Consider the following 21,713-nt stretch of genomic DNA (forward strand, 5'->3'; position numbering starts at 1 on the left):
GCATTCGTCAATGGGTGTCAAGCCCTTTATTTTTAGGAACGGTTTTGATGCTTAGCACTTTTAAGTGAGTCAAATTAACCAAGGCGACCGTACTCTGATATGTGGGAACTAAAATAATTTATTTGATTTATCATTGTTTTTATTATTCATATCCATGTTATATTTATTTGTATTTAATGTATTTGTATTTATTTGTTGTTTTTTAAAAATTTTATTTTATTAGTCATGTTAAAATTACGTTTACTATCATCTTTCTACAATTTTGTCATGTTTTAGAATCTTTAAATTTTTCTTTTTATCTTTGTTCATGCATAATCTGAATTAGCTACAAGGAAATGTTTATTAAAAAGATCTAGAAATTTTAGCGTCTTGTGCAATCAATTAAAATCGCTTTTGTGATCATTTAGCAGAATGTATGCTTCCATGGATTTTAATGTTTGCCATTTCTATTTATCATATCTATTTAATAGCTTGTGCTGGTGTCAAGTTTCGTTAAAATTATTCATATTTTCTGCAATTAATTTATTACACTCTTGTTTTATTATTTCATAGACGTTTTTAGTCTTATCTTCTTTTACGGACATTTTGTTAGAATTGTTTCATGTATATGCTTATAAAATATATGGAGTAATGTAAGTATATATGGATTAATATAATGCATTATATATACATTTTTTCAGTATTTACCTTAACAGTTCTCAGTAGGTTAACAGAGCTTAATAGTAGCATGAAAATATATTCAGCTGCGCACTACATTTTAGAGAAATTAGTATACTTAATTGTTAGGATGTTGGTATGCAAGTAATAGGTTTGTATTTACTTGAGATAGTACCTTTGTTAGTGTCTTTTTAATTAATGTTGTACTTCTTTTAGTCATAGAATCCAATATGCCTGTTTTCAATATACACCTGATTGGCTTTTGTGCCAGTATTTCATGTAGAATAGCAATCTCTGAAACAAGAATCCATGGATTCTGATGTTATCCAGTTTACCATTTTCTTTAAGGTTGTTATAAAGATTTCTTTAGATATTTCGGTTTCTGCTCCTTATTCAATTTTCTGAAGATTTCTTTCATGTTTATTATTATTATTATTATTGGCTCACAAGGAGCTTTCACACAGGTCATAAAAGATCTCATTGAAAACAGCATGTGGTGTTCCCTGGGGGCTGAGTGACAACAAATCTTCCCAGATTTCCAGTACTCTTCACCTCTTTCGATAACATTTGCAAATAAATTTGCATTATCGCAACAGATTTTTCATTGGCAGCGGCCATTAGTCTTGACTGGAATTTGAGTGGCAATAAGCTTCCCCCCTCCCCAAGGTCCCAGTTCTTTTCGTCCTTATACAGCAGAGGTCTGCTAACTCCTCGGTCTTTCCTTCCTCTTTGATTCTACTTGGCTATTCGGTCTCACCCTTTTCTAGAGAGGGGTAGTGATGTGGTCATGGGGGAAGTGGGGTGGGGTTAGAGAACTTGTAGATATACACTTTCAATGTTCTTAGTTCCATGTAGCGCTTCATGTTTTGTCTCTGCAGCAGTTTGTCTGGCCTGCGCTTGTGGTTCATGTGTGTTAGTCTCCACATTCAAGGGTTTTCCTTAATATTTCAGCTGTTTTTAGTGTTGTTGTTCGTTGTATTTTCCAGTTATTCCTCTGATTCCAATTTCTCGTATTATTTTTTCAAAGTTTTTCGGGATTATTCCTAGTGCTCCTACTATTATAGGTATTTTTTTTCTTCATCTTGCATATCCCTTTCATCTCTTTGGCTAGTTCTATGTATTTGCTTTGTATCTCATTTTCTTTGATATTCATCTCGTGGAACAGCAATGTTTACGATTTAACAGGACTTTTCTTTCTTGTTATTTATTATAACATCCTGTCTTCTTGCTTGGATGAGTTTATCAGACTGTATGTCCATGTCCCATAGGATTTTGTGATTCTCATTTTCAAGTACTGTTGCTGGCTTATGTTTGTACCACTTGTCTGTGCGTTCGAGATGCAGTTGTTTGCATAATTTCCAGTGTACTTCCCTTCCTACTTGGCCGTGTCTGTTGTTGTATTCCTTTTGGGCAAGTTTGCTGCATTCACTTACAATATGGTTTACCGTTTCGTCTCTTTGTCCACAGAGTCTGCATTTAATGTTTTCTTGTGTTTTTTCAATATTTACTTTGATATGGTTGGTTCTTAGCGAGTTATCTTGTGCTGCGGTTATTAGGAGTTCAGTTACTCGGCTTATGGCCTTTTCGCACCCATGTCCAAGTGTTTTCGTTATTTTCATCTTTTGTCATTCTTATGAATCTGCCATGTTTTTCTTCCTATTTTTCTTTTCTCGTCTTATTCTTTATCTCTCTATTTTCGGTTTTGTCGAGTTTTTCAGTGTCTCTCGCTGCTATGATTATTCTTTCCGTGTTCTGCGTTATGTATTTTTCTAATTCCTTTTTTTGTATCATGCACACAGTCTTCTATACAAACTAGTTCTCTCCCGTCTTCTTTTCTTTCAACATAGACTCAGTCAACCTCATCCTTTGGATGTAGTGCATTGTGCATGGTCATGAGTTTCCTGGTCTTCTGATCGAGCTGTCTCAGTTCTGTGGTCCACACTATGACGGTTCCGAGTATCTTATTAGTGATACTGCCCATGTATTTATACCTTTTATTAGGTTTCTGATTTAGTTTCTAGAAGTTTTCTTGTTCTCTTGAGGTATTCCTTTCCAATTCTCTTTTTCATTTCTATGGCTTTGATGGTGTCTGTTTCCAGAACTCCCAAGTATTTATAGGCGTCTTGTTTCCCTAGGACCCTCATCTCCGTTTGGTTGGATAGTTCCATACCTTCTATTGTCTCTAGTTTTCCCTTTCTTATAACTAGTAGTGCATACTTTTCCATCCCAAACTCCATTTTGATATCCTAGCTGAAGATCCTTTCAGTGTTTATTAGTATCTCTAGTTCCTTTTCGGTCCTTGCAAAATTTTCATGTCGCTCATGTACATTAGGTAGTTCATTTTTTCGTATATATTAGAGAATTTGTATCCAGATTGGCACTTTCTCAGTATATTATTCAAGAGTATCATGGCTATGATGAACAGTAATGATGATAGTGAGTCTCCTTGGAAGATTCCTCTTTGTATGTTAATTTCTTTTATGTGTTGTCCATCAGTTGTCAATTCCAGTTTCTTTCACGTTGATGATCCTGTTTGGTATTTCATATATTTTTAAGCATTCTATTATCCATGTTTGTGGGATCATGTCGTACGCCTTTTTGTAATCGATCTATGCCGTGGCTAAATTCTTTCTCCTTCTTTTTTCCTATTTTAGGATCTTTTTTATAGTATAGCAGATCATGTGTTCCTCTCTTTCCTTTCTAGCATCCTTTCTGTTCCTCGGGGAGAAGTCCACGATTATTCAGGGAATGGTAGATTTCTTCCCTCAGTTGTGCTGTTAATATTTTCCGCATAGTGGGTAAGCACGTGATCGGCCTATAGTTGCTGGGGGCGGTTCCTTTCTCTATGTCCTTCTGTATCAGTGTGGTTCTGTCTTTTGTCATCCAATTTGGCATGTTTTTTTTCTTGTATACATCTTCTCATGTTTTGGCTAGTCTTTCGTATAGAGTTGTGGATTTTTTGAACCAGTATGCATGCATCCCGTCGTGTCCTAGTACTCTCCAGTTTGCCATTTTCCCTATTATTATTATTATTATTATTATTATTATTATTATTATTATTATTATTATCATTATTATTATTATTATTATTATTATTATTGAAATATTATCTTTGTATTTCTACGAAATCCTTTTTTGGTCTTCATGCTTTTCATGGTTATCATCAGCAAGTTTTTGTGACCTTGTTTGGATCCAGAAAATAAAGACACAAAAGAGAAATCGAGTAAAAAGATATATTTAAAATAACTTATACAAACGAAAGGATTATGAACGAGACTGTTTGATCCAACTGTAAGGGTTGTTTATATAAGAAACACGTGATTAGATAAATTACCATAACACCGATGGTAATAATCTCTTGCTTCTGAAAATAGTCAATAAATTGTATTATCTTTTAAATATCTGACGAAAGTATGGGTGATGGAAGAGGTTCTTAACCCTTCGAGGTCGTTGAGGCGCTGCATTATTTTGTGCAGCATGTTTTGTGCAAGAATAATTTGGTGGCGCAAATCCCCCCTCCCGGCTTCAGAATATATACAGCACCTGATATTATTACATGGTCACCAATTTTAGTATTGACCAGGTACAGCGTTGTTTAATCTCTGAAATCTAATGGGAACCGGTATGTAAACGGTATTATGTCGAAAGTATACAATTTATCAAAACTTCGTATAAATTAAACAAACACTATCTCACTAAAAATATTTTCTTATCATTATTTATATCGTGACTAGCGGTGGGGGGGCACCTAATTATGATATTTAGATTCATCGAGATTTCGTATATAATATTATAGACTAGTTATTTCAAAAGTAAAGAAAAAAGTATTTAGGTGCCATCAGCTAGGATCGAAACCAAAACTGTAGCATTCAAAGCTGGTGACGTTACTACTGTACCAACGTGACACGTATATAAAGCGATTAAAAATTAAAAATAAACTTAGATGAATGTACAAAATGTATAAAGTTTTTGTTTTTTTAATTTTGACACATTTTTGACCCCTTAAAACAATTTTAATTTGCTAAAAACCCATAAAACAACGGCTCATAAAACATCCAATCATTTGAGGCCCCACTCTGCGACTTTTAGTTTCGGAGAAGATAGAGTTTGAAAATATGGAGACAGACAGACAGACAGACAGACAGACAGACAGACAATCAGACAGACATATAGCCGTTTATATATTAGATTATTTTTCTGCATCTTCTCAATTAAGTTTCGTGAAAACTTCCATATCAATAAACTTTAAAGAATCAAGAATGAAAAAAAACAAAAAAAAAACAAAAAAAAACAACAAAAAACAAAACAAAATCAAACAAACAAACCAAAACCAAAAACCAAACAAACATATTTAAACCAAAACATTCGAAATAAATTGATACGGCGTCATTTTAGCATTTAAAACGTATTAGTAGACAATGAATAAAAGTTATTTTAAAGCTATTAATCTCGAATAAGTACATTGCTGATGATATATCGTAATAACAAAGTAAAGCGAGTTTTCCTCTATTCCATTGACGATTATAGCTTTCTTTTTACAAAAGCTACACGTGCAAATATACGAACAATACGCTTTAAAACACGAAACGATTTAGAATACTCTATTTTACTATTATGTTATTACGTTCACACAAACGTCAGTGTTCGTACTTATGAGAGGAAAGATCAGACAATGGCATGTGTTGCGTCTGGTGTGCACTAATAATAACTGCTGTTATATTTACCTACTCGAACATTATGCGTTCACGGTGACTATAAGACAATTTAATGAATTATTTCTTGAATTTTTAATTCTGCTTGGAAAATTCAAGATCTTCATACAATTTAAGTTACATACACGGCATTTGTTGATAATAAAGCATAAAAGTCCAAACGCCCTATTCGTCATCTTCTCTAGTCGCACTATTTAGGATTAGTTATAGCTATAAAGTAACAGATTGCAATCCTCGCAGGTACCACCATCTAATGGCGTTATTGCCTTTAGCACGAGATAATCTCATTCATAAAAGTGTTCCGAAAGACCCGACCAGAGTATGTGGCTTTAGATCTTAACATCGGTGGGTGAGTGCCGACAGGACCGAACATGCTATTTGGATCCGAAGTTACTTTCTAGGGATCTCTTTTGATATAATCGAATTTTGACGATTTCACTATGCCCATTGCGCGTGCATCGTTCACATCCTTTGTATTACCGCCGTTCTTAGTGTTAAGATATATAGAATTAAAGTTATTTAACATCCAGCGGATCTACTAAAGTAATAATGGCATCCAACCAACTGGAAGATGATAGGTTTATTGCTACCAGATGTTAGCGATGAGATTATATTATTATCACATCATTATTAATTTCCGTCCAATGTTCGTGCATAAATACAATTATTTACCACTTTTATACCCACCCCTAAGAAAAATGTATCGCCTCTTGTAATATCAAACATTACCTTACTTTCAGTGGTTGGGTACGGACAAAATTACTTAAGTGACCACCGATAAAAAATACGCATATATTATTTCTATTATTCATATTAAATATTACCTTCCTTCCAATGTTTGTGCACAGACAAATATTAAATTAATAAGCAATACGTCGTCTCTATAACATACGTTGCTGCGAGGTTGCTCTTTCGTAGTTTTGAAATGATATAACATTTGGATGTTCATTATTATTAATTTAATACAGAACTGCAATTAATATACATACTAAGTAAAAAGTATTAATAAAAATATGTATTCAGGTTTTAGAGGCGGAAGCATTAGTTTCTTGATTTCTTCGATTTTCTGGGTTCGTTAGTTTTCAATGTAGCAAAATTGAAATATAACAGCTTAGGTAACTCTGCTTATACTTACGATGACCAATAGATGTCGTAACCGCACATAAAGTAAGCGTTTCAAAACTTTGGCAAAAAGTAATGAGTAGTGCACTTATTGACATGCTAGACAAAGCCGCCGTCAGTAGATAACTTGTCGGGATGTGTATAATATCGACCAGGATTCCAATCAAAAGCAGGCTTACGATGCCGATGATACCATAGATTGACATAATCAAAGCGGCTTCCTCTCGACTCAATCCTATACTCACAGCATAAACAGGAAGATATATATAGAACGAATCTCCTACTAAATAGACAAAGAAAGAATTGACAATCAGTTGAGGACAAACGAAATAAATAGACACAACACAAACAATAATTCATACATGTTTAAACCTTCTGCTTATTTCGCAGACAGCTAGTATTTGCATCTGTACAAAGCTATTTACAATAGAGATATTTTATGCTAATTAATATTGTTTTTCAGATATAAATATATCTATCATATTCAACTGTTTACTGATTGATTATTTAGGCTCTTTTATCCTGGAGACGGGACCATGCTACTATATATGTCTAGTTATCCTAATAATCAATGCGATTTTTCTTCCAGCGGATTACAAAATCAACTATATTCCACAAGGAGAAACGCTTCTCTGTGTAGGGGATTACGACATCGTTATCGCTTTCTTGAATTCGTGTAGTACGATGATCAAATTCATATCATAATATCTTAGAATTATCACTCTTGACCCCTGTAACTTTTTCAGGTTGTTCTTTCAGTTGAGAAAATATATACACACATGAAATAAATAAATAGACACTACACAAAAAAATAATTCATACGTGATTAAACCTTCTGCTTATTTCGGCGACAGCGACAGCGAAACCGAAACTTACCTGCATCATGGACTCTTTTATATAAAGATGTAAAATAAAACTCTTAGGAAGCAATATTGTAATACCGTAGAATCAGCAGGAGTACTAGTAGTGTGCAGTGCATACGAATTCCCATATATTGCCACCATCGGATAGTAAACCCCTCTTATCCTTTATCCTATCCTTGTATCTTTATTGGTTAATATATCTTTGTTGAACCTAATCCGTGTTCCGTGTTTGTCTTCCATGTTCCTAATCTTTGATCCACATCAATAGTGACAGAAAGATTCGAGAATTTCATCAAGAATTTCGTCCTCACCACATCACTAGCGACAAAGGACCCTTTTAGTCTCACAGTAGTGTTGAACGAGAAATTAAGCTAGCATTACTACATTAACGATTACTTACAAAATAATATGCCGGTTATCAAATCAATGACAACTAGCGATGCGGCGCCTACGGAATATTTTAGCTTATTTAAAGTCTCTCCAAAGAAAAGTATTGAGAAAGATTGCTTACACAAAAAAAACCCAGTTGTGCACGATACAAACTGACAAACTCAAGAGCCAAAGTTGAATTTCAAAAAATTTCGCGCATAAGATAATTCTTCCCTCAAATTTACTGAGACGAGTTCTTTTCTTAAAAAAAAATAAAAAATGGCAAGTTCTCATACAAAAAAAAAAAAAAAAAAAAAATTAAATTAAATAAAATAAAAAAATTAGCAAGCATTTTATTGCTTCTGTCTGAAGGATGATTTTTCTTCCTCTCCTACATTTCTAAAAAAGTTGTCTACTATTACAAAAAATCCCCAGCGAAGAACTGAAAATGAAAAAACACGATTTATTTGCAAACACTTAGACAAAAGAAAAAAGAATTGTCTACAGTTATAATAATCCCATAGCGAAGAACAGAAAAAACTCTGCTTACATGCAAACACTTAGGCAAAATATGTTGGGCGCCCACCATAAAATATTTTTTTTATTCCTGGTTGAATTTTCTTTTGCTTATATATATATATATATATATATATATATATATATATATATATATATATATATATATGTTTTTTCTTTTGCGTCGTGAGGTTCCAGGTCATCTGATGAAGTCTCTTTGACTGAAACAGATGGCTATTTGTAGCGACCATATGTAACCGTTTACCCCTAATAAAAGAAATATATATATATATATATATATATATATATATATATATATATATATATATATATATATAAAAGCGTGGAAAAAATTTAAATGACTACATTAAACTCAACGGAACAACGGTATCCTGAAACAACTAAATCCAGGAAGTAGTCCAATGTTACTAATTGTCTGCCAATTTTTTTTGTGTCTTAATTTCTGTCTTGATTTCCTTGGACACCCTTTGGTTCACGGTTCTTCAAAACAGCAGTAATTGCTGTTATTTATTTCATTTGCTGTGTCCTTTTCATCCCCTTATTCTATATATTATAAAACTGCTGTCATATGTTTTCATATCTAAATATGGAAGATTAAAAAAAATAATCGTCTAAATGCTAAAGGTCTACATGGAAAAACAACAAAAAGTTGAAGAAAGGCAGCTGCTCTACTAACCAAAATCATATGAAAGGCAACAACTCCATCAACAGAAATCAGAGGAAAAACAATAATAATTGTTTATGGAGGTACATAAACAACAAGTAGAATTCTAAGAACTTACATTTCAGAAAACTGAACTACAGAAATAACTTGAAGAATTAATTTTAGTTTCATTAAATGAATCTACAAACTCTGAAAAAAGTCACATTTTCTCCAGAGTACAATCTCCAACTCGACTGAAACATTTGAATACGTACCATAAAAAGACAAAACATTCGAGACCTTTTACAGATGCTATGGAAATATTTTCAACATAGATTGTGAACAATGGCCCAGTGAAAAAAAAAGGTATATCTACTATTAAGAAAACTGGGAACTAGTAGCTTCATGGAATGCATATTACACAAGAAAACAACAGACTTGTTTTTTTCAAAGATTACTAAGCTCCTATCGGAACTATTGGAGCCAGACACTACCTTGTTCCATAAATCTTGGAAATGCCTGAACATAGTCAAGGGCAACCAGCAAAATTTCCTAACGTTTTCAGCATCGGTGAAAAAAAAAATCTAAAATGATTTAAAACTCGTCGAACTAACTGCCGATAGTTTCAAGCATTAATATTTGTCAGTATCGACAAACGATGTTGATGTTAGATGACAGATATTGATCGAACTTGAAAACAAACGTGGGTTGACTTTCTAAAAATTGGCAGATAACTATCAATAATAATTTATCTCAAGTGTGATTAAAAAACAATCGAGGATTCAGGTATGTCTCAGATAAGAAAAGTAAGAAGCAATTCGATCACATATTCCTCTCAAAAAGACGAAAGAGAAATCTCGTGTTCTAAATACCGCAATGAACAAAACACGAATAATCTAAAGAAACCACCCGAACCATGTTACCATTGTGGTAAATGGCATTGGACGAAATTCTGTCTAGTCAAGAAGAAAATATATTGAAAAATTGCAATAAAAATGATCATAATTTAACTAAGTGCTGGTACGCTAACAAAACAAGGAACCCCCAAAGAAGAATTATGCAAGTAAAATTACGACAGATCTCTGGAACCATATAATAAACATATTCGAGAAGAACACGAGTTTAAGGTTTAGGAGGTAAAGTGTGACTTTTTCTTACCAGAGATCAAATACTTGGGTTTCATAATAAATAGAAACGGTTGTTGGCAGGATCCAAAAAGAGGCAATGCGATCAGAAACATGCCGACCCCAGATAAATTTCAAGCTTTACAAAGCTTTCTCAGCCTAGCTAACTTTTACCAAAGGTTCATTAAGAACATGCATAAGTACAAACCAAGGTTATAAGCCCCTGAATGCCAAGACGCATTCGAAAAGATGAAGAAAACTCTTACTTCTGATCTCTCCCTCATTCACTACAACCATCATTGTTACAAGTGATCAAACTCATATGGCATTGGTGCTTACATTTTTCATAAACTAACAGATGGTTCGAAAAAAGCTGTAGCACATGCTTCTATATCCCTGCTACCAGCTGAGAAGTAATATTCTCAAACAGAGAAAGAGGCTGTAGGAATAATATTGGCTGTCACAAAGTTCCACTACAAACAGACCATAAACCACTAATAACAATATCTGTGTCCAAAAAAGGTATATTAGATAGATTGCTTCGTTGGGGAACGATTCTGTTCAACTACAACTTCAAGATCGAGTTCCTAACATTTAAAGATATTTGCAATACGGACAGCTTATCGCGACTCATTCCCCAAAACACGGAAGTTTTTGAAGACTCCATCATTGATACACTAAGAACGAACTGCGAAATCAAAAACATGATTTTGGCGGACGTTAAAATGGAGTCTCGAGAGGATGAATTCAAAAACAAAATTCACAATAAAGACTCGAATTGTCCTGGAGTTTCCCCTTCTGTGATAATTTCCTACTGCATGGTGATCGTGTAGTGATTCCAAACAGTCTACAAAGAAAAACCCTCAACAACTCAGTATCACTCAAGAACGAGGGGTCAGACCGAGAGGTTTGTAGAGACTCAAAAATGTGCTTTAAAAAGGACTAGGCACAATGACGGAAACAGCATTGCAACGGTTTCTGCAGGTGTATAGGATGACCCTTAATTCGAACGTGGGGCGATTGCCTGCGAAAAAAAAATGTTTGCAAGGAAGGTCAAGTCTATTTTCGTTAAACTCATTCCATGGCAAGCGAAATTCAAGAAAACCTCGCCTCATAAGAAATATTTCTGTCCTATATTTCAAGGCCTACGAAAACAACATTACATTCTGGGAAGTAAACACAATCAAACAAAGAATTGGCGAGCTGCTCTATACTGTCCAGGTACCAAAAAACACCTACAAACGTCATATGAACCAACCCAGGAAATACCGTTTGAATGAATCAGAGGAATCACCACAAAATATCTGCGAAGAGCCGATCAACGCAATATTTGATCATTTCGATCAAGTCTCTCTGGAAATGCAACGCTCGAGAAGAAAAAGAAAATTTACGCAACCATCCGACGTAAATCCCAAAAGGTAGAAGTATTTACTCCCCCCTTGTATTCCTCCCTTTCCCCTTATTTTTTTCAAAAATAAAAAATAAAACTTTTGGAAGTTTTTTTTTTTGTGTGAGACCGAAACTTACCTGCTTCATGGACTCTTTCAGTACTATGTTAAGATGTGAGATAACACTCTCACGGAGCAATATCGTAATACCGTAGAATCAGAAGTACTCGTAGTGCGCAGCACGTACGACTACCCATATTGGGAACCACCGAATAGTTAGCTCCGCTTATCCTTTCTCCTATCCTTGTAACCTTTTCGTTTAATCTATTTTTCTTACACCTAATCTGTGTTCCGGGGTTTCCTTTCGTATTCCCAACCTTGGGTCCACATAATTTACAATAGAGACATTTTATACTAATTAATATTTTTGTTCTTCATAAAATAATACAAAATAAATATATCTATCGTACTGAAAAATTTTGATATTTGATTATCTTGATTCTGTTTGTCTTGCAGAGCAGATCACGATACTAGATATCTCTAGCTATCCTAATAATCTATGCTATTTTTCTTTCATCGGAATACGAAATCAGCTATATTTCACAAGGAACACTGTCACCTATCTTCTCTGTGTAGGCGCCGGCAACACGTGGCAAGGTTATCGCTTCCTTGGATTCGTATTGTACGCTCTTGAAATAAAAATCATAATATTCTAGAATTATCACTCTTGACCTCTTTAACTTTTTTGGTTAAAACAATCAAATGTTAGATTCGACACACTGCCGCCAAATGTCGATGCTCCGCTGTCAAAACTCAAATCCAAGCCTCGATGCTCTGCTATCAAAAACTCAACTTCAAATTTCAACACCCAAAACTCAACTCTAAAACACGACGTACTGCTGACAAAACTTGCTACTCTGACATCCAAATCTAAAATCAACTCAGTCTCTGAAAAATCAGGCTTTTTATATCCAACCGAAAACATCTCATTTGCATTTTAGGTGACAATGTCGCAAGCATATAAAGAGAAAAGGCGGCCTTTTTTCTTTCTTTTTTCTTCATTTTTTTTTTGTCTACATCGAACTGTACAGACTGCACAGAAACAGGTTTATACTAATTCTTTTAAGTGCTTAATTATAAAGGAGCAACTTATTTTACCTTTGGTAGCATTTTAGATCACTCCTTTTGAGGTCGTCCTTTTTAAGCTTCGAGAATTTCAAGGATATAAAACTAATAGTAGCCATGTGTCTTTGCTAATTTTTTATTGGATGCATGATATCAGAGCTACATCAATGGAAACACGGAAACATTGACAAGGTATAGATATATAGGAAACGTTGAATGAAGAAGATATTCATCCATATTTTGCCTCTATAAATCAAGTCTCTTCATCTGAATCCAACAATCCATCATTTGACAGCGACAAATGAAGGGCAACCCTTTCTTATAGTTTGCATTGTATCGTTTGGGATTTTAGATGGAAACGTTTCTTTCATGTAGAGATACTTGATTTTCTATATTTTCTAGAAATGCACCAGTTCCTTCATTTCAAGCTGTAGAAATAAAACAGAAAAAGTGTTAGAAACTATAAATATTGTACTTAACCATGCAAGTAATATCAGAATATGAAAACAGTTATTTTTATTTGTGTATCTTATTAATATCTACACGAAGTTCAATACTTTTTATTCACACCTTGGATAGTTCATTTCATTCTCTTATAATACCATTGTTGTGCATGTATAACAACACTAGAGACTAGTATCTGTTCGTTTGCTTGTCTGCTAAGCCCATTTCTGACAATAAGACCTTCATTATAAAACTACTAGCCGTCACTATGATTCATTTTGTTTTTTCAATATATCGTATAGTTTTCTATAATACATTATGCTATGAAAATATTGAAATAAAACCCTAAAATTAATGTTTCTTTTTTCTCAAACGTAAAATAAAAATTCGTCTGCTGTAATAAAACTTCAATGACGATTTCTATTAACCTTGTTGCACATTGAGGGAGAATATTTTTAAATCTAAAGACTTGAACAGGAGAGTGTTTTTATGGCGTTATACGAAGATATATATAGAAGACGTTCGAATTTGGTATGTAAGTCATGGGCAGACATGAGATGTGGGGGTAGCTGTGCATAAAACGAGACCCTAAGTTTCAAAGATGGCGACAGGTTTATCAATTAAAGTATGGAAGAATTGATACAATACTTCCGCTATTCTTAAAACTGTTTACTTATATATATAGACAAAATATTAAGATTTTTTTGTTGATATATTTTTTCTAACATATTTAGGTTTTCTTTTTTAAATGTACTGTATTTAAATATACTTTATTTACATAGACTGCGCAGGTTTAAATAAAATATATTACAATCGTCGCCGATTTAAAAAATATTATTTTTTATAGTTAACTATATTTTACTTTTTTTTCACCCACCTTATAATAAAAATATATCAATTGATTTTGTATTTTTAATCGCATAGAAATATCTAAACACGTGTTAAAAAATATAAACATATTTATTTGAAAAAGATATGCGATTAAAAAACACAAGATCAATTGATAAAGAAAGTTTACGTATTTTTATATATTTTTATTTTAAAGGGGGTGAAAAAATAAACCTAAATTATAGTTAACAATTAAAATAATATTTTTTAAATCAGCGACGATCGTAATAGACTGCGCAGGTTTAAATAAAGTATATATAAATAACGTATATTTAAATATTCTACATTTAAAAAAGAAAACGTAACTGTATTTGGGAAAAAGAAAAACGTAAATATGTTAGAAAAAATACAAAAAAAAAAAAAAAAAAAAAAATCTTAATATTTTGCCCAAATAAATAAGTAAGCAGTTTTGAAGAGCAGCGAAAGTATTGTATCAGTTTTGTGCTTCCATACCTACATTGACTGACTTGCCGCCATCTTTGAAACTTGGGGTCTCGTTTTATATACCATTACCGATGTGGGTTATCTGTAAATCTCAAACATTCGTTAACGGTTGAATGTAAAAAAAGACCAGATCAAATATCTAAATTCATGGCTGAAGTTTATTAATCAATAGAACAAACTAGATGAAACACTCAACCCTCTCCTGTTGCATAACATACACCAAAGAGGTAACCAATCCAGCAGTGCGGCAAACAAGATAGCGAATCAAGCCATAATCCCAAGAAATAAGTGAAATGTAAAGTTACATAACGTAAGACTTCTTATAGTTTTATTAGTTTTGTATGCATGTGCGATAATATAATCGTCTACCAATGTAAGTTTTTAATCACATTGATGACGTCACTAAAGACACACATCTTTCAATTTCCATTACTAATGTTTACTACGCTGTTGTCCTGGTCACCTCTGTACACTCATTAATCCTTATCTTTGAGTGGCTTTCAGGCCTTGATAAGTGATGACTCTCTTGTAATAAAAAATCATATTAATGACGTCACTAAAGATGCCCATCTTTTTTCGCACATGCGCATCTTATGTTTATTATTAACAATACATTTATTTATAAATGTTGTCGTTAACATTACACAGAATCGTGGTTTATAATTAGCATATTAGGTTTTAACATGAATAAAAAAAACAAAAAAACAACACTTTTATGAAATAAAATGACATAGTTATTGATGGAATATGTATGCTAGTTAGATAATGATTATTTATTACTACTAATTACTAGTTAAGAAACAGTTAAGTAATTACTTACCTGCATGTGTTGTGTAAGTGGCCAACAATAGATAAAAGTATTTATTTTTAAAGATTGTTGCTTTGCAATAATTACATTTTCGGTTGTAAATCTCATTCGGCACTCTCTCTGAAGTAATTGATTTCCTCACCCGTAACACCTTGGGCAAAGGTTCTATATCTTCACTGATGCGTCGGTTGGAGTCATCCTAAAAGTGATATAATTTTTAATTCAAAAATCAGGACGAAAAAGGTTAAGCGAAACATGGTCAGTGATTTGGAACAAAGATCACACTGAAAAAAAATAAAAATGGATCGATTTTTTCCATCAGATTCTTGTCAAGTTAGGAATAAGAAAATCACGTGACATGCATTTCTTCTATCTTAGATGACTAGAGAAAAAGCGCCCACAAACAGAACGACCACCAGTAAATAAAGGCATGAATAACTATTGTGAACTTAAATATTTCTGTAATGATAACAGCACACACACACACACACACACACACACACACACACACACACACACACACACACACACACACACACACACACACACACACACACATATTACAATAGAAAAATGCGAGCATGAACAGTAGTATGGTTAAGCTTAAACATGGAAAAGGTAAGGATTAGTTGTCAAAACTGGAAAAGAAAAGGACAAGATATTAATAGTAAAAATATAATAAAATTATAACTTAAAATATTGCAGCATTAAAAATTGATTATATAATGTTATAAATTGAATTAAAAAATTCCTAATGCTGCAATATTTTAAGTTATGAATTTATTATATTTTTACTAGAATATCTTGTTCTTTTCTTTTCCAGTTTTAACAACTAATCCTTTACTTTTCCATGTTTAAGCTTAACCATATTACTTTTCATGCTCGAATTTTTCTATTGTAATCCATGATTTTTCCAGGCTTCCAATAAATTCACTTATTCTTTGTTTAATTTCAGTTTTCAAAAATGTGTACAAGTGTCGTTTAACAACTCTTGCTGACATTTTTTTAAGTGATGACCTGTACATTTCAGTTGACCTATATTATTTTGCCCTATATATATTTTCGCGCCTTTAACATTTCCTGTCTGGGTCATTTTGACTTTTGTTTCTCTTTATTTTATATTTTATATTTAACTTTATCATTTTTTTTTTCTCTGCTTTCTCTTCCCAGATCTTTTTTATTTATAGTTATGTCTCGGAAGTAGAGTGAAAAGCACATTTTATTTTTCTTTTATTAATATTATTTTTTTCCTTGTACACATTTTTGTGAATTATTCCATGGATTTCTGCCTTTGGATTATTATGGACCATCTTCTTCCAATTACGGGATTTCCTTGGATTTTACTTGCACAAATGGAAATTCTTTTAACTTTCTTGAAGTTTTACATTTGGATTTTACCGTCACTGGATTTTTTATCTTCCACCAGACTATCCATTCACGTGTAATCACCCTTTTCTTTACCATATTCCCTCTGCTTAACTTATTTTGTTTTCAAGTAAGATCTTTGAATTACTTGTTGTTTCATCAAATACTTCTGCATGCAAAATCCGATCCCGCATTTTGCTAATTCCTACCCTCTGATGAGAAGGAGAGTATTTCTTCGAAACTCCGCGGATTAAGGACTATTCATTTATCTAGTGTTTCCTTTTCAGATTAAATATGTTTTCAACTCATTTCAAAGTGTTCTTTTGACATATTTTATTAACTGCTTGCTCATATATATATATATATATATATATATATATATATATATATATATATATATATATATATATATATACATACTTCATTTAATCCCATAAATTAATATACGAAATTATAATTTTATGCGTGAATTTTCAGCATTTACTTCAACACTGATCAATACATAGGTAGAGCTAAGTAGTAAGTTACGAAAATATATATGGCAATTAAGCTACACAAATATTCCGCGTTTCATTCTCGTGAGAATTCATCAGGATTATGCAAAAAGATATGGTTATCGCGCAAGCTACACAGAATATTCCGCGTTTCCGCATGTGCATATGTATAAATATATGCACATGCGGAAACGCGGAATATTCTGTGTAGCTTATATATATATATATATATATATATATATATATATATATATATATATATATATATACATTGCACTAAGTTAAGTATGCAATATATGTGTTAATTGACACCGAATGACAGAATTTGTTCATCATATATTAATATACATAAAATCTTCATATTATTTATCCACATAGTAATATATTAAATCGTATTTTTCCATATAATAATATATTATAAAGATGATATTCAAGAGAGTGATGGGTCATTACGCTTGACATTTCGAAGGCGTTCCACAGAGTGTGACATTTTGGTTTTCTACATAAACTTCAGAAAGATTTTGTAAGTTCTTTTCAAAGTCTCAACTCTCTTCACAGACAGCGACCGACGGATGGGTGAGGTGGGGAGGGGTCACGTCTTTTCTCTACTCTGATCTGAACTCTGTTCGACTCAACTCTGGAACTCTTCTGATTAATTTTCGTACGACAGTCGTATATATAGTAAGGTAAGTGGATGGGGTAGTACAATAGCCAATAAGATTTCGCCACAAAATCTCCACGAAATCCTAAGCCCCAGGGTTTTGCGTGGATACAATTCCCACACTTGAATCTAAGTATGATTTTCAAGGACAGATGTCAATTCTGACATCCGACCCTGGGTTCATTTTAAGGCCAGACAAGGTTCTAAGTGAAATTTCCTGTTATCAACTTTTAGCCGTAAAAATATGTTTCTCTGGTTTTCAAACAATATCTATTTTGACATGAAATAAAATATGTATATTTATCTTCTCTATCTTAAATCCTTGGGTTATCTGGCGTCACCCGGGAATACAAAGCTACCTTAGCATAGTTCTAACGCTCCTCAATGGGGGATTACGTTACAAAACACACATATGGTTATTTATAAATAACCATACGTGTGCCAGGAATTTCAGTGCTGACATGTTTACGATCTTGAGTAAGTTGCACTCACCCTTTCATCTAAAAATTCTAGAAACTACTTTTATTAAGTGTGATTCCACGAGACCACACCTGATAAAGCCACAGCCGTCATCTTTAACCTCTCTCTCTTGAGACCTTCTCTTGGTAAGCAAAAAGAAAATCTCTTAGGACTTAATTTATTTCTATGTAATTTTCCCCCCTTTTATTTTTCTCTCCCCCCCCCGTCATATTCATAACCATGTTTTTAAAATCGTATTTTCCTCGATTTAGCTCTGTTGAGCGAGGAACGAAATCTGGTTAGCTAACCTTTATTTTCATTTTTATTTTTTTTATTCATCATGTTAATTGATCGTTATTTAGCCATAATTAAATTTTGTACCCCCTCCAAATTTCATATATATATATATATATATATATATCGACAGCCAGGCAACGCCGCAACTCACAAGGGCCAGGACAGCCGACAAACCGGAAGTCTAATATTCGAGTTTCGCTCTCTACTAAATGAGCAAACACGCCACACACACAAGATAGCATATTAACTTACACAGATCAAGTAAACCGCAGAGAAATTCAACAGTAGATTGAACCTACCTCGTACCGATCAAGGGACGTGGTAATCCAACCAGCTATAACCCAAGCCGACGTCAATCCCGAGTTCGAATGTGTCTGACTGTTGAACCCAAAATGAGGGCGAAACTCGAGTCTTAGACTTTCGGTTGTTGGCTGTCATGGCTCTTGTGAGATGCGACGTTTTTTGGCTCTGGAAATCTAATTATATATTCTCTCACATTCTGAAGATTCTATTGCCGATTGTTCGCTAGATTAGCGTGTCGTGATGGCATCGTCTTTACGAGTATAAAATTCCTATTTGCGAGATGTCGGCTTGGCGTGTTTGCTCAGTTAGTGGAGTGCTCGCTTCGCATGCAAGAGGTTTAAGTTTCAAATCCCGAGTTCGGATGTGTTTAACCGATGATCCCAAAATGAGAGCGAAACTCGTGTCTTAGACTTCCGGTTTGTTGGCTGCCATGGCTGTGGAAATATATATTCTCTCCCATTCTAAAGATTATATATATATATATATATATATATATATATATATATATATATATATATATATATATATATATGTGTGTGTGTGTGTGTGTGTGTGTGTGTGTGTAACAACCGAATTTATATAGCCTATCCAAAAGAAACGCCATCTACCGAAACAGCTTTACTTCTAATAATACATAAGCATTTCCTATTCCATATTGTTAGCAGAATGTAGGGAAACGTGCGACTTACCTAACTAGCACGTGTGCATAATTCAACGGGTCGGTCGTGGACTGAAATGAATGAAGAAGAAAGAAACAAAAATGGCTGCCTTATCTCTTTTTATGCCTGTAATGTGACCACCCGATATGAAAATGAGATGCTCCTGGTTGGAGATAAAAGAGGGTTGATTTTTTAGAGGGACGTTCATTTTGAAGTTGGATTTCGGAGAAATAAGTTGAATTAGCAGAAGTTCGTTTGGAGTTGAGAGAAGGTGCGTTACGTATACAGAAGTTTGGAAGTTGGAAGTTTGGACAACAGTGTCAACCTTACCCAGGAAATTATTGGTGTGACGGGCGGAAGAAATAACACTCAAGTTATTGAATTATACAGAAGCTATACTATCTTAACACTAATATACGAAGGTTAAATCTTTGGGATATTAACTAAATTCGCATTTTCAGACTTAGAATGTGCATAAGACGATTTCTCCGCCAGAGTCCGTGGCATAGTGGATAAAATACTTGGTAAACTCAGTCATAAGTTACACTCTTCTGGAGGTTCATTCCTAAAATGCAATTGCGAATTACTTGGACGTCTATCTATTTATAGCTAACGGAATGGGAGTGTGCTAAATGGTTTCGTTTTGAAATCGACAGAAAGATTTATGAGTTAGACAATACAGTTAAATGGGCTGGTAAAAAAAAAAAAACAAACAAACAAAACAAACAACAAAAAACACACACACAAGTTCACGGATAGAATTCGTCACTGCATTTCCTTCTCACAACTTTCTCTCTCACCTTCCAGCATGCGTCTCACCCCCTCGCCTCTACAAACAGGCGATTTATTAAAACACTGACTGCATTTCATTTGCATATGTGGGCGGTGGGTGGTGTAATCTCGTGCGATTCCACGAGACCACACCTGATAAAGCCACGGCCGCCATCTTTAACCTCTCTCTCTTTCAGACCCCACCTGAAGGTAAGTCGTATTAGCGTGTCGTGATGGCATCGTATTTACGAGGATAAAATTCCTATTTGTGAGATGTTGGCACACACATAATGCACACACACGTAGGCGCTTGCTTCTTTAATTATTACATTCAACTCTACAGACAAATACACCTGAAGAAGATCGGGGGGTTACATCGACCGAAAGTTTTTTTTACGAATAATGCTTAGAATGTGAACCGTAGACCGAATAACTCAAGTAACATGAAAGTTTAACTACTTTCTGATTTCGATTTCTTTCAAACCGCTCTCTGAAATTTCAAAGAAATTTTAATGACAAAACAAGTATTTTTATAAGGTGAGAGGAAGAACGACCGACGATTGTATATAAACTTACGCATTTTTCATTTCGTGTTTCCTTGTTTTCCTCTTCTGCTTCAAAGCCAAGATTTGCAGCCCCTTCTATTTCATCGGCCGAAGTTCGTTCATTCTCTAGAAAGGACAATAATTAATTATATAGAAATTCTAAATGCGCGTAAATTAAATCATTAGTAGATTATCATTAATGTTCTCGTTTCTTATTCCCCCTCTCTTTCTCCCACAATTTTTTTGGAAATAATCATGTCAAGTTATGCAACATACATTACAAACTCGATTATCTATAGTATATTTTTATTCGTACAGATGTGCAGACTAATTCAGAGATATTCATCTTTAGCACACAAGATGTTTGGAAAATCGATGGCATAACTCCGTGATTAAGTCCTATGTGTATAGAGTAATTGTAGCCTACAGTATAACCCTAGGATACGGTGGCCCTAGGATAGATTTTTTTTCAGTGTGGAATACAATGTTTTTCCGGTCCCTCTTTAAGGTATTTGCCCCGACTTACGGTATTATTTATAATGTTATTTGATTATATACATGTGTATTATATACTGTATTGTATTTTGTTACTAATTTTTAATGCCGTATTCCGGGGTTCTATTGTATTTCTTTCCTTGTGTGATCTTTGGTTTATGTTTCTGTTTCGATTCTACTTTAGAAGCATCGAACATAGAATATCTAAAAGAAACGAAAGGTCACAGACTTAATAACAGTAACTCCCACTCTAGTATTGACCCCATGTGGAGTAAAGCTAAAAAGAGGGTCCATCACTACATGGAATCCTTCTAATCTATGAATACAGTCGTTGTGATCAATAAGCAGAAGAGAAAAGAGAAGTGAGAAAGAAACCTCTGCCAACCACGACTTCTGTATTTTCAGCTATTACAATTTCCTGCAAATTACTTTCTGTTCTTGTTATTTCTTTTGGCCTTTTAAACCACAATGTTAATCTGAACGTCATTAGAAAAGACAATAAAAAACATATAATAATAATTCTAGAAGACCGTGAGATAT

At 33.6% G+C, this 21,713-nt stretch overlaps 1 protein-coding gene across 6 annotated transcripts in view; it reads right to left on the bottom strand.

Moving 5' to 3' along the window:
- The window catches only part of LOC145277992 (monocarboxylate transporter 9-like), a 166,338-nt gene that overhangs the window by 15,160 nt on the left and 129,465 nt on the right, over positions 1 to 21,713 (bottom strand). For 4 of the 6 annotated variants that reach the window (XM_080130136.1, XM_080130140.1, XM_080130135.1 and 1 more), the window contains 3 exons: positions 20,710 to 20,804; positions 15,137 to 15,323; positions 6,505 to 6,774 (listed from right to left, as the gene is read on the bottom strand). In XM_080130136.1, the coding sequence (XP_079986262.1) occupies positions 6,505 to 6,774; positions 15,137 to 15,323; positions 20,710 to 20,804 (552 nt within the window). Of the gene's footprint in view, positions 1 to 6,504; positions 6,775 to 12,818; positions 12,969 to 15,136; positions 15,324 to 20,709; positions 20,805 to 21,713 lie in introns of those variants that run through there. The other 2 variants (XM_080130139.1, XM_080130141.1) reach the window with 2 other exon arrangements.

Source organism: Euprymna scolopes, chromosome 6 (genome assembly GCF_053919585.1).
Source record: "Euprymna scolopes isolate OS-2025 chromosome 6, ASM5391958v1, whole genome shotgun sequence".
NCBI classification, from domain to species: Eukaryota; Metazoa; Mollusca; class Cephalopoda; order Sepiida; family Sepiolidae; genus Euprymna; species Euprymna scolopes.